At 44.5% G+C, this 13,570-nt stretch overlaps 1 protein-coding gene across 1 annotated transcript in view; it reads left to right on the top strand.

The window, feature by feature from the left end:
* The first annotated feature begins 2,805 nt into the window (after nt 1–2,805).
* The window catches only part of LOC308082388 (IQ motif and SEC7 domain-containing protein 1-like), a 28,998-nt gene continuing 18,233 nt past the window's right edge, over nt 2,806–13,570 (top strand). Inside the window, exons 1-6 of the mRNA XM_080424117.1 lie at nt 2,806–3,126; nt 4,854–5,426; nt 7,410–7,909; nt 8,272–8,634; nt 11,262–11,423; nt 12,919–13,041. Coding sequence (XP_080280243.1) covers nt 4,860–5,426; nt 7,410–7,909; nt 8,272–8,634; nt 11,262–11,423; nt 12,919–13,041 — 1,715 coding nt within the window. The 5' untranslated portion in view covers nt 2,806–3,126; nt 4,854–4,859. The remainder of the gene's footprint in view (nt 3,127–4,853; nt 5,427–7,409; nt 7,910–8,271; nt 8,635–11,261; nt 11,424–12,918; nt 13,042–13,570) is intronic.

Raw genomic sequence — 13,570 nt, 5'->3', positions numbered from 1 at the left:
GACTTGTGAGAAACAACTTCACAGAAACTTGCTTTGCATTCTGATTTGCCTTTTTGGCTGAGGGCACCCCTGAATTATAGCACCCTACATTTATGTCATACTAAAGTACATACATCTGTCCCCCTAAGATACAGTATGTCACAAGGAAAACTTGAGAGAATAGGCTATCTGTTTCCATTATAGGACAGATTGAAAATAACTTAATAGGCCTACTTGGCGTTTAACCACTTGAACCGCAGCATCCATATTCTGGCTGGAACATTCACTAAAAAGATCTAGCAGATCTACAAGCTCACAATGTTGTGATGCGTTGTGACCGTGTAAATCTGCTATTTTTTTGAAGGAGAGATTTGGTTTAGATTGTGGTTAAACTGAAATTAATTCCAAATATTATCAAAGTATCTACTTCACCCCTGGACTTGAGTCCAGGGGCACCCTAGGGTGCCACGGCACCCACTCACTGGACAGTCTCTCTGTCCGACGATGATTTGAGCAGAAAGGGAGTTTGCCATTGCAACACAGGCTGCTAGTTTGTCACAGCGATACAGCAGACATATTATCAATGCTGTTTGGTCCTGTGAGTTTTACGTTGTGTGTATTTACTGCTTTGAGGCCCGGCAGAAGATGTTAAAGGAGCACTTTACACATTTTCAACCTTATCTTCATATAGCCTATAATTGGTCCTCACCAAGCCCCCAGAAACGCGGTAGAACAGTGAAGCTGCCGTCGCCTGGTGGTCAAATCTGGGACTGTAATACTTCTGCATTAAAAACGCCACTGCGCATGCTTCTACCGTTTGGAACCCTAGTGCGCCTGCTCGGTGCTCAAGTCTTCCACATTTGGTGGAAAAAGTACTCACATTTAAGTAAAAGTAAAAGTATCAATGCTGCAATGTAGAAATACTCTGTTACAAGTAAAGGTCCAGAATTCAACTTGAGGAAAAGTACAAAAGTATTGAAAAAGTAGAAATTACTCATTATCCAGATTGTCCCATTTCACAAGTTTTCAAATGTATACAAATATTTTGAAAATAGCAGATCTACAAGCTCACGATCTTGTAGATCAGCTATTTTCAAACGGCCGAAATGTAATTGGGGCTGAAGTGCGTGAATGTATGTTTTGTAATAATAATCAAAATCTACAAAAGTTTTCAAATAATTGTAGTGGAGTAAAAGTACAATATTAGCCTCTGAGATGTAATGGAGTAGAACTAAACGTACAGAAAATTGGAAATAATCCAGTGAAGTAAAAAATACCTCAACATTTTACTTAAGTACAGTACTTGAGTAAATGTACTTGAGTTACTTCCCACCACTGCTCAAATGCGGAAGAAGAAGGTCAATCCCAGTGTCCTTTTAAATGTAACAACAACCCTTACGGGTCCATTTGGTTTGGACCCTCAAGTGGACCCTCATTTGAGAACCACTGGTTCACAAACAAGGGTCCATTTATTTGGTTACATTTAAATGAAATTCTATACCTGTTGTTTCTCAAATTGGGGGTACATGTACCCCTAGGGGTAGGCAGAGGTACTACAAGTCTATGAAGCCATCTATGAAATCTATTTTTATCTGCAACACAATTTTATACAATATTGGGGGGTCCCTGTGTCATCTCTCTCTCAGCCAAGTGAAGACCCCTGCTGTGGACCAAGGGTTCCCAAACTGGGGGTCGGACAAATTATTTTGGGGGGTCCCCAGATGATTATGATGACTTGTGCATATCAATGGTCCATGTGTGACCTGTTAAGAGTCTGTAGGAGGCATAGGCTACTTACTGTCAGATGCCCTGAAGCAGTCCAAAAGAGAATGGATAATGGTCCTGGGATTCTTAATTAAATTACAGAGGTGACGTGACTTGCGACTAGCTGTTGAGACTGTCAGAGAGTGCGTGTGCGTGTGCGTGTGTGCGTGTGTGTGTGCGCGTGCGTGTGCATGTGCGTGCGTGTATGTAGATTATCAACACAGCTCTCATGCATTGAAGGAGGCATGAGCTCGGCTCTAGGCTCTCCCTAGGCTGGCAGAGGGAGTGTAGCGCCCAGGATTACTTAGACAATTGGCACTGGGTGAAAAAATAGGGTTACAAAATGGTGGAGAAAAAACAAAACAATATTAAGGTGCTAGTAAAGGCTGGGAGAGTGTGTTGTTACTGTTGTTTAATTAATCAATTATCGCACTCGCGCTTTACGCGCGCATGTGGCCCGCACCGCATCGGCCTGGCCCAGTCAAAATTGTAATCCAGCCTACGCGGGTGGGTCCCCAGTTCAAATATGATTATTTGGGTGTAGACCAGGGGTCTTCAACAGGGGGTCCGGGACCCCTAGGGGGTCCTCAGAGTTACTACAGGGGGGCCGCCAAATCTATGTGTGATAGGATCATGTTTTTTACATTAACCACTTGAACCCTAGCATCCCTATTCTGAGTGGAACATTAGCCCAAAAATAGCAGATCTACAAGCGCACAACGAGCTTGTAGATCGGCTATTTTTGGCAAATAGGTTTGGTTTAGATGGGAAAAAAGAGCAGACTAAGTATTGATGGTTCAAGTGGTTAAATGTCTGAAGATACACATTAATCCAACATTCACTGATGATAGTGCTGTCAAAGTCTATGAAACTGTCTACAAATTCTATGGACATGTTTAATCTGCAACACAATTTTATACAATATGTAGTGGGGGGGGGGGTCCCTGCTTCATCTCTCTTTTGGCTAAGGGGTCCTTGGCCTGAAAACGTTGAAGACCCCTGGTGTAGACTAACCCCAGGCTCTGTATCGTCTCGTATCTCCTCAGTGTCGAAGGCGATGGTCCCGGCGGTGAGGTGGGCGGGGGCTCCCCGGTGGAGAGCAGCTACAGCAGCCACAGGGGGGCTCCAGTGAGCGGGGGACGGGGCCCAGCGGACCACCCGGACATCCAGCTGTACGGCCCCCACCACGCGGCGGTGGTGCCCGGCGGACCGCAGCATCAGCACAGGGAGCAGCAGCACAGAGACAGAGAGCGCCCCCGCAGGCCAAAGCTGCAACACTCCCACTCCTCCGTCCTCCGCAAGCAGGCCGAGGAGGAGGCCCTGAAGCGCTCCCGATCGCTGTCCGAGAGCTATGAGCTGTCTGCCGACCTCCAGGACAAACAGGTACTATATATCTGTACTATACTATACTCTACTACACTGTTTCCCAATGCACGAACAAAGGCTTCTATTATAGCATGTTAACTTTCCAGGAATGGAAAGCCTGCAGTCTCTATTAGCTTGGATTCCCCATTAATGATGTCACTGGTAGGCGGGTTTCTGAACCACGGCCCTCCTCTGAGACACAGACTGAGTAGACAAAAATTGGTACCATCTTTTAAGGAGCATTATTAGTGAGGACCAATTATATGAAGATGAAGGTTGAAAATGGGTGAAGTGCTCCTTTAAGGCTTTAACTATAATAACCCTGGTATGTACAGTAACAACATGTCCAATAGTACAATGCTGCATGACAGTGTCTCGTTTTAGACATGTCACGCGTTCTGTCTCATTGAATGTGTGTATGCTGGAATGATATCAACCACACACACACTCTGTTTCCGCTCAATCACTACAAACATTGTTATCAATATTGCTTCCGGATCAATTTGAGTATAGAGGCATCGGAACAGAGCTACAAAATATCTACAAGATAACGTGTTGCGATGTGACTGTAGATCTGTTATTTTTGCCGAGATGGACAATTAATTAAAGGCATAGTAGGTAACTTTGCCCTGTGTTTACATAACAAATCAACATACATATTTTTGTACCTATCAGTTACCTCTATACCAGCAGTTCTCAGCCACTGGAGTAGTGTTATGGGGTTTACATGCAGAAACACATTGCCCTCTCGTGGTATTTTGGTGTTTTCATTGTTTGTTTTGGTAGACGCCTAAAAACATCAGGTATAGAGGGGAATAATTGGTAGGGGGAAAAAAATATTGTTTATATTATAATTATAAACTATGATATATATTTATATCACCTCCTAATGCGACTGTTATTATTGACCTTAGACCCAAATCTGTCAAGTGTAATGCATACATACACCATAATGAATTGTATTCTTTTAATGGTTGTAAACAACGTCAAATTGTAGATTCATGCCAGGTCTGGCCATAAACCGGGCCCCAACAAAAAAACAAAAAAACTGGGGCATCAACTTTTATTTCACTAGTAAATAGAGGCAGATGTTTGGCATTACAAAGTGGGACTTTTGTCTAGAAATGGGTAGCTTTAAGATAATGCTCTGTAAGACAGTCGAAGCATTATAAATCAGACATGACGTTTTGAAAAGACAAAGTACTTAATCTAAACCAGATGGCACCGGCTGACTGTAATGGTGATTGACTATAATGCGTTGCTTTCATGGATGGCTTATTACATTCTGGATTGATTGATTAACATTAGAGAGTAAATTAATTTAAATGACAGCGATGATTCAGCAGTAAAGACAGTAGTGTGCATCTAAAACACGGAATATTACTAAAACGTCATCATTTTACATGTTGTGTTAATTGTTTAGGAAATCACACATTAGAACTTGGCCATACAATATTTTTTCAGTCGTGAGCAAAATAACAACCGCACTCACAAATAGAATGTCTCTTCATATGTTTAATGACCCGCAGCAGCAGTCAGACAACTTGTTGTAACGTTTCGCCCAATCGGCCTTCATCAGCGTATGACTCAACTGATTCATACCCAGTGTTCATTTTGACAGCAAATATTGATTGATATTCTTTTGGGGAAAAAAATCCATTTAGTTTTTGTCATACTTAAGTCACCTGAACTGTTTAAGTTTGAGTCTAGTTTTAGTTGACTAAATTGTCTCTCTAAAACACCAGGTGGAGATGCTGGAACGTAAATACGGAGGGCGCTTCATAACCCGGCATGCAGCGCGCACCATCCAGACAGCCTTCCGCCAGTACCAGATGAACAAGAACTTTGAGCGCCTGCGGAGCTCCATGTCGGAGAACCGCATGTCCCGACGCATCGTGCTGTCCAACATGAGGATGCAGTTCTCCTTCGAAGGGCCCGAGAAAGTCCACAGCTCCTACTTCGAGGGAAAGCAAGTGTCGCTGACCGACAACGGCGGCAAACTGGGCGCCGCGCTGGTCCGCTCAGAGTGCGGGGGAGGGGGAGGGGACAACATGGGCGTGGTCCCGGGACCACGCCCATGTTGTCCCATGTTGCCCATGTTGTCCGCCAAATCCCCCGTCGGCGCCGAGGCGCAGGCCGACTTCACGGACGCCATCACGGAGCTGGAGGACGCCTTCTCCAGGCAGGTCAAGTCTCTGGCGGAGTCCATCGACGACGCCCTGAACTGTCGCAGCCTGCACGGCGAGGACGGCCAGCCCGAGCACACCACCACCACTAGAGGGCGCCAGGACGCAGAGAGGGACATTGTCAGCTACCAGGTGGGGGATGCAATGTATAACGTAGACATCTAAATATTGCTTATGACGGGGGTCTTCAACGTTTTTCAGGCCAAGGATCCCTTAGGAGAGAGATGAAGCAGGGACCCCCACTACATGTTGTATCCATGTTAAATATGTGTTTTCAGACATTTAATGACTTCACTGACTGTGTTAATTGACACACCCTCAATACTTTGTAAACTTGACCTTTTGCTCGGTAATTGGTCTGATCTTTTTTCCCTCTACACCAAACCTCTTTACCGAAAATAGCCGATCTACAAGCTCACAGCACGTCGCAGACGCATTGTGAGCTTGTAGATCTGCTATTTTCGGCTAATGTTCCCCCCAGAATAGGTGAGGGTTCAAGTAGTTAATGTAAAAATAAAAAGCTCCTATCACACAAAGATTTGGCGGCCCCCCTGCAGTATCTCTGAGGACCCGCTGGGGGTCCCGGACCCCCTTGTTGAAGACCCCTGACTTATGATATGCATCAGTGGCTCTCAACCTTTTCTGGAATCAGGGCTCGCCTGAAAAGCGTTCGCGGACCACCCATTTGACCATTTAACAGATTGGATGGGTGGGCCGCATGCATTTTCAGTGCATTTTCATTTTAATCATCAATCAATCGATTTTGCTCCGGCTTGGATCAATATAGTAAGTTCCTATGTTTTAAAGAAAGCGTACTATGAAGTCTTTTTTTACATTATCATTTCGATATAGTATATAATGTTATATTATCAATAAAATCTTAGTGTTTCGCCTATTATTTGAGGGCCCACAGGTTGAGAATCGCTGATATTCAGAATAAAAAAAAAACATATTTTATTACTTGATCAAATATTTATTGTACCTTTTGAGATGCAGGCAATGGCACTTTTGTATGAACAATAGAAAATGTAATAACATATTGCAGAAGGAGTGCAGAATGTCCAATTACTTGTGTAATCGTTTAATGCAGCCAAGTGAATTCTTATCAGTAATAAATCGATAGTGGATTAATAATTGTTAACATCCACGGGCACAACACCAGTGATCTTGTTACTCCCCACATCCGGCACAGACATGGGGATGAATGCATGCTAGTATTCTGCCACCACAATGTGGAACGCCCATCAAACGGTGCGACTCCCTATTCAAAACCCCCATAAAAGAGCACATGTCTGAAATTCACAACAGGACCTAAGATAAGTCTTCTAGCTCAGTGGTTTTCAACCTGTGGTTGAGAACCACGTTCACGCTGTGACCTGTGGGGTCTGTGGGCGACCGCAAGGCCTCGCAATGTGAGGCGTTGTGAGCTTGCAGATCTGGTATTTTCATAGTATTTATCTGTGGAACTGAGTCAAACAAAATGTAACGCCTCAACTCCTACAAAATGCTTGTCAGGGTGGGGGAGTCCCCAGTTCAAAGATGATTATTTTCGAGGGTCGCGGCCTGAAAAGGTTGAGAACCAATGTTCTAGCTTGAGAGCCCCCCCCCTCGCTGATTTCTGTATACCTTTGATTGCTCCTGCTATTAACGATGATTTGTATTGTATTGTATGTCTTGTATGTCCTGATGATCAATTGAATACATTTTTGTGCTTGAGTAATTGTACTTGCTGTACTGTTTGCAATCTGTTAACTCATTGAGTGCCATTAACGTGTTTCACGTGTTTTAGCGCTATGGTGCAACGTGCCATTAACGTGTTTCACGTGTTTTTGAAAAAAATAGAAAAAAACTAAAAAAAAAAAAAAAATCTTCCTGAACCCAATATATCATTATCTGAAGATTTGCAGCTCCATCCACTCCTTGTTTAACTTATAACTGAAAAAGGCTGTATCTCGCTTCCTAAGCACTTTTGTTTTACTAAATTTAAAATTTTAATAAAAATTGTAATGGCCAGAAATAGATATTAATAATTATGGCACTCAATGAGTTAATACAGTAATCAATCAATCAATCAATCAATCAATCAATCAATCAATCAATCCCTGCATCCACCAGGTCAAATCCCCGCACGACAAGCTGGACGAGATGAGGGCCTCCTACAGCGACGTCACCCTCTACATCGACGAGGAGGAACTCTCGCCTCCCCTGCCGCTGTCGCATCAGTCCCTGGACCGGCCGTCCAGTACGCTGTCCCACCGGTCCCTGGACCGGCCGTCCAGCACGGAGTCGGACGTGCGGCCGCGCTCGCTCAACTCCCAGCAGGACTACTGGTCGACGGCGCACAAGGACGACAAGGGCGGCGACACGGACACCAGCTGCCGCAGCACGCCCTCTCTGGAGCGCCAGGAGCGGCGCCAGGAGCAGCGTCTGCGCGTGGAACACCTCCCGCTGCTGACCATCGAGCCGCCCAGCGACAGCTCCGTGGAGCTGAGCGACCGCTCGGACCGCAGCTCTGTGAAGAGACAGAACGCCTACGAGAGGAGCCACAGCAACCACCAGAGCAGCCCGCCCAAGCACGTCAGCCACGCCCTGCCACCCCGGGGTCCGCCTTCCAGGTATAGGACCACATACAGTAGATTAGGGTTAGGAGCCTTTGGGATTTGAACGATTGCGGTTGCTTAACGATTCCCTCTTAAAGTTGAAGCTCTACAAGGCATCATTCTATAAGCCATATCTCGAAAACTGGTGGGTCAAACTGCACAAGCAATATGTCAATTTGTAGCTATGATTCCCTGCTTTCATATGACATGAAAAAACAAAAATGAAAAAAGCCTAGATGACTTATCCTTTATCGTGTTGGGTCACCATATTATGGTTCAACAGATTAATTTATATAAATCACGATACCAACGATTATGCAAAAAATAATCGCGATTAATCTAATTGCGATCGGGTGATGATGCATTGGTTGTTCCAGGCCTCCATCCAGGGAAGAGGGAGGCCACCCCCACCAGCACCCCCACGCCCACCACCCGCGGCCCCGGGGGGCGGGCCAGCTGGAGGCCAGCCACCTGGCGCTCAACGGCACGGCGGCCAACCGGCAGAGCAAGTCGGAGTCTGACTTCTCGGACGGGGACAACGACAGCGTCAACAGCACGTCCAACTCCAACGACACCATCAACTGCAGCTCCGAGTCGTCGTCGCGGGACAGCCTGCGTGAGCACGCGCTCAGCAAGCAGACCTACCACAAGGAGACGCGCAACAGCTGGGACTCGCCGGCCTTCAGCCACGACATCATCCGCAAGAGGCACTACCGCATCGGACTCAACCTCTTCAACAAGTAAGTATACAATATATGCTAGAGCGCCGGTTCTCAAACTGGGGGTCCCCAAATAATTTTTGGGGTTCCCCAGATCATTAGCTTAAAGGGATAGTTCACCCCATCGATTTTCCCATCGATTAGTGTGTCTTTGTGTCTCCTACCGGAACCGCTGCCAGTCATCAAATTGTTGGCTTAGGAATGCGACAAAAAACTACAAAAAAAATCTACATGGGGTGACTAATTGATAGGAAAAAAGTCGTTTTGGGGGGGAACTATCCCTTTAATGTGCAACATTGTTTTCTCACTCAACAGTAAACAAAAAACATACAGGGTAACTGCACATTTGGAAAGTTACAATTTTAAGACCTTTTTAATACCAAATTGACCACATTGTCAAATATTACGTGTAGAATGAGGAGAGCATTGTGAAAATAGCCAATCAAGCTCACAACGCCTCGCAGTGTGAGGTGTTGTAAGCTTGGGAAGTTACAATTCCACCATCTCTCTCTACCTCTCTCCATCCTCTTCCATCCCTCTCTACCTCTCTCCATCCTCTTCCCATTCCTCCATCTCTCTCTACCTCTCTCCATCCTCTTCCCATTCCTCCATCTCTCTCTACTGTACCTCTCTCCATCCTCTTCCCATTCCTCCATCTCTCTCTCTCTCTCCCTCCCTCCTTTACCCAAATCCTGACCCTCAGTTGAGCTGACCCACATTTGGCCAGCAGCCGAGGTGCAGTGGGATTATCACAGATTTGGATCAAGTGTTTTGAGTCCTCTCTCCCTCACTCCTTTTAAAATGAAAGCTAAAACAACGTTCTGTTTAGTGCTGCCTTTTATGGAGATTTCTGAACCATTATTACTATTTTTAAACTTTTGTCTTTTTTTCAAATGTCCTTTTATAATGTTATTTTGCACTGTGCCTTGGGTCTTTTCACATAATATCTTATTATTATTTTTAAACCGAAGTCCTCTTCAAGTGGGCCAAGAAGTGGACCAACTGAAAAGATGGACTGAGTCGCTTTAGAGTTCACATTGTCAGCATTGTCATTTTATTATGATATTAATAATACATTTTATTTGTATTGCACTTTTCATTCACAGGGAATCCCAGCGTGCTACATGGTTAAAACATAATTATAATCAATCACAGAAGGTTAAAAACAGGGTTAAAAAATGTTCAAAAGGATATTGCTGACAGTGGTTACACAACAATTTAACACAAAAAGGCCTTCCGAATAAAATAGTTTTTAGGCTTGTTTTAAAAGAGTCCAGGGTCTGCTGTGCTCTAATATGGTTAGGAAGGCTGTTCCACAGGCGCGGTGCTGCCGAGCAGAAGGCCCCCCATAGTGTGTAGCTTGATACTGGGGACAGGAAGCGACGCATTGTGAGCTTGCATTTTCAAAAGATTTGAAAACTTGTATAAATGGGACATTCTACATAATGAGTAATTTTACTTTTGGTACTTTAAGTACATTTTGATACCAATACTTTTGTACTTTTACTCAAGTAAATTTAGAATTCCGGACTTACTACTTGTAACCGAGTATTTCTACATTGCAGTATTGATATTTTTACTTAAGTAAAAAAAATTAGTACTTTGCCGCCACTGTCCATTTATGCAGTTACTGTATGAGTGATCCTGCTGAAACTGTCTGAAAGTGCTATGAGAATAGGATGGGTGTTATATGTGATCGTGCTTTACGGACTCTCATTAGGATCCTGGCAGAGCTGTTCTGGATGTTGCAGCTTCTGAATACTCTTGCCAGGAATCCCAATGAAGAGTGTATTGCAGTAGACCAATCTAGAGGAGATAGAGGAGCTAAACTTTAGCTCACATCAAGTCACCATTTGACCAATTGAGCTAAAGGCATGGGATCGGGATCACTTGAACATTTTAAAAGCTTTCGTGGCCCACCCATCTGGCCGCCGAACCCCCCGCTCGCATTTTCCGAGCATGTCGATTTTGGAACTAACATAGTATACTTTACGTTCTTGTCACTGGTGGGCGGGTTTCTGAAGTGTGTACCATATTATAATGAGCGTTGGTGAGGACCAATTATATGACGATAGGTTGAAAATGGGCTATTTTCACCACATCTTTAAAAAAATATATACATATATATATAATTTCATTTCATTTATGAAATACTTTTGGAATTGTTTTTAATTGATGAAAAGTTGTGACTTTTTTATTTATTTTTTTACTTTTTGAAATCTTTTGAATAATATATAGGCCTATTGTTTTTAAATGTAGGGAACGAAAAAAAAGTTTACTTGTGACCGATAAAAATTTGTCCTCGACCCAAACATGGGTCCCGACCCACTGTTTGGGAAACAGTGCTTTAAGAGAACCACAAAGCGGACTAGAACCGTAGTAGTACGGTTCACTTCAGAGTGTTATTTTCGTGTCTTCTTCCCATAATACATGTACAATTGCTGAGTCGTGATCTGAGTTCACTTCAGGGTCTGAAAGGCTCCAAGTGTGAAAATGTTGTGTCGAAATGTGCTATACAAATGTCTCTCTCTCTCTCTCTCTCTCTCTCTCTCTCTCTCTCTCTCTCTCTCTCTCTCTCTCTCTCTCTCTCTCTCTCTCTCTCTCTCTCTCTCTCTCTCTCTCTCTCTCTCTCTCTCTCTCATATCCAGGAAACCAGAGAAAGGCATCCAGTATCTGATCGAGCGGAGCTTCGTTCCGGACACGCCCGTGGGCGTGGCGCACTTCCTGCTGCAGAGGAAGGGTCTGAGCAGGCAGATGATTGGAGAGTTCCTGGGCAACCGGCAGAAGCAGTTCAACAGAGACGTACTGGAGTGAGTTCATAATAATAATAATAGGCGCTATGTCCTGCCGGTGGGAGAGAAATTAATTCGCATAATGACGAATTTTGAAATTTTGAATTGAATTTCTTTTTCAATAAAAAATAAAAATGACATAAAAGCTGTATGTGAACTCCCATTCAAACGAGTCACTACAACGCAGATACGCAACAATGCTTGGACTCTGTTTACAGACAAGTCACAGCATTTTTATAGTCATTGGAAAGTGAATGAATGAATCACAAAGCAACACGTCATGAGACGCCAGCAGGGATTGGGTGTCTTGTTACGTGATCTAAACGGCACCAAGCACCCTGCACTGCCTGGTTGGAGCCATGCTGTGAGTCAGTGATTCCACTGGAAGCACACCTGGCTCTACAGACCGCAGAGATAGAGAGGAGAGAAAGGCTCCATGTGGAGACTGTGTAAAGAGCTTTAAATGGCTCCATGTGGTTAAAATCCCTGAACACGTGAGAGAGCTCATCTGCACTGCAGTAACCTCACACCAACTATACAGCCTCTTACTGTAAACCTGTAACCAAGCCTGTCTGGGATTGGCTGAGCCGTAACAAGCCTGTCTGGGATTGGTAGAGCCATAATCAAGCCTGCCTGGGATTGGTTGAGCCATAACCAAGCATATCAGATACACCCCCTCCCTCCCTACCTTCAAAACCACTCTGAAAACCCACCTGTTCAGAATCTGAACAGGTCTGAACAGAATTTTTTGGAGGTGCCATTTCCTCCCGGTGGGGGCTCCTCACTGAGGTGAGCCAGTAGGATACAACAGCAGTGATAACACACAGGAATGTGTGTGGAGAGCAACCAATTGGGGAGAAAAAGGCTTTAATTTGAAAATTAATTTGAAAAATGGCTTGACTGTATGAAAGTATACTATTACAAACCTGTGTGTGAGAGAGAGAATGGTATTTATATAGCGCCTTCATCTGCATTACATTCACCCATTCACACACACACACATGGCGAAGGAAACCATGCAAGGCACCAACCTGCTCATCGGGTGCAATCAGGGGTTCAGTGTCTTGCTCAAGGACACTTTGACACTAACTCTGGGGGAGCCCAGGATCGAACTGGGAACCTTCCGGTTCCCAAGTGGCCGCTCTACCTCCTGAGTCACTGCCGCCCCCACAGAGACTGCACAGGTCAAAGTGGTTTGTCTGTGGAATGTGTACACATGCATGTGCGTGTGTGTGTTTAAATTGGCCCTGGTGTGTATACTACTATACCTTGTGTGTGCAGATTTGTATTCCGTAATTGTATTTGACATACTGACCTCCGTGTGCGTGTGCGTGTGCGCGTGTGTGTGTGTGTGTGTGTGTGTGTGTGTGTGTGTGTGTGTGTGTGTGTGTGTGTGTGTGTGTGTGTGTGTGTGTGTGTGTGTGTGTGTGTGTGTGTGTGTGTGTGTGTGTGTGTGTGTGTGTGTGTGTGTGTGTGCGTGCGTGTGCGTGCGTGCGTGTGTGTGTGTGTTCAGTTGTGTAGTAGACGAGATGGACTTCTCAGCCATGGAGCTGGACGAGGCTCTCAGGAAGTTCCAGGCTCACATCAGGGTGCAGGGAGAGGCTCAGAAGGTGGAGAGACTCATCGAGGCCTACAGGTGACGATCGATATACTTTAATTCACTGTTTCCCACGACCCATGTGTGGGTCGTGGACCCATTTTTATGGGTCACGAAAAAATATTCTTTTTTCGTTTGCTACCCCCATTTTTTTTTTAAGATAAAATATATATATATAAAAAAGGATGTGCTCCATACCATGGTCTTGAGTTAAATAAATGATGATGATCATGAAAAAAAAAAAAAAAGCCTCGTTCCCGGCCTTTTCTCATCTCTGAGGAGAAAGCCTGGGCACGACCTGGAGTCTCTGGAGACAGACTGTTGCCTCCCACAATGTTCAAAATGCTTCCGTCATACAGTGCAAAGGAAGCACTAAAAATGATCCGGGGTTAAAGCGGATGTACACCATACAAACACTACACATTATTTATGATAATATTAATACTTAGAGGTAGGACCCATGCACACATATACCAAAAAACAAAAGCACTTTACACTGTGCAATGTTGTGCAAATGTTACTTTACTGTAGCTTTTAGCACTAGGTTTTTACAGTGTTTCTGTATTCT

The sequence above is a fragment of the Gymnoscopelus braueri genome (assembly GCF_963280865.1).
Source record: "Gymnoscopelus braueri genome assembly, chromosome: 3".
NCBI classification, from domain to species: domain Eukaryota; kingdom Metazoa; phylum Chordata; class Actinopteri; order Myctophiformes; family Myctophidae; genus Gymnoscopelus; species Gymnoscopelus braueri.
The sequence above is the reverse complement of the archived record's forward strand: the minus strand, read 5'-3'. Positions and strand labels throughout refer to the sequence as shown.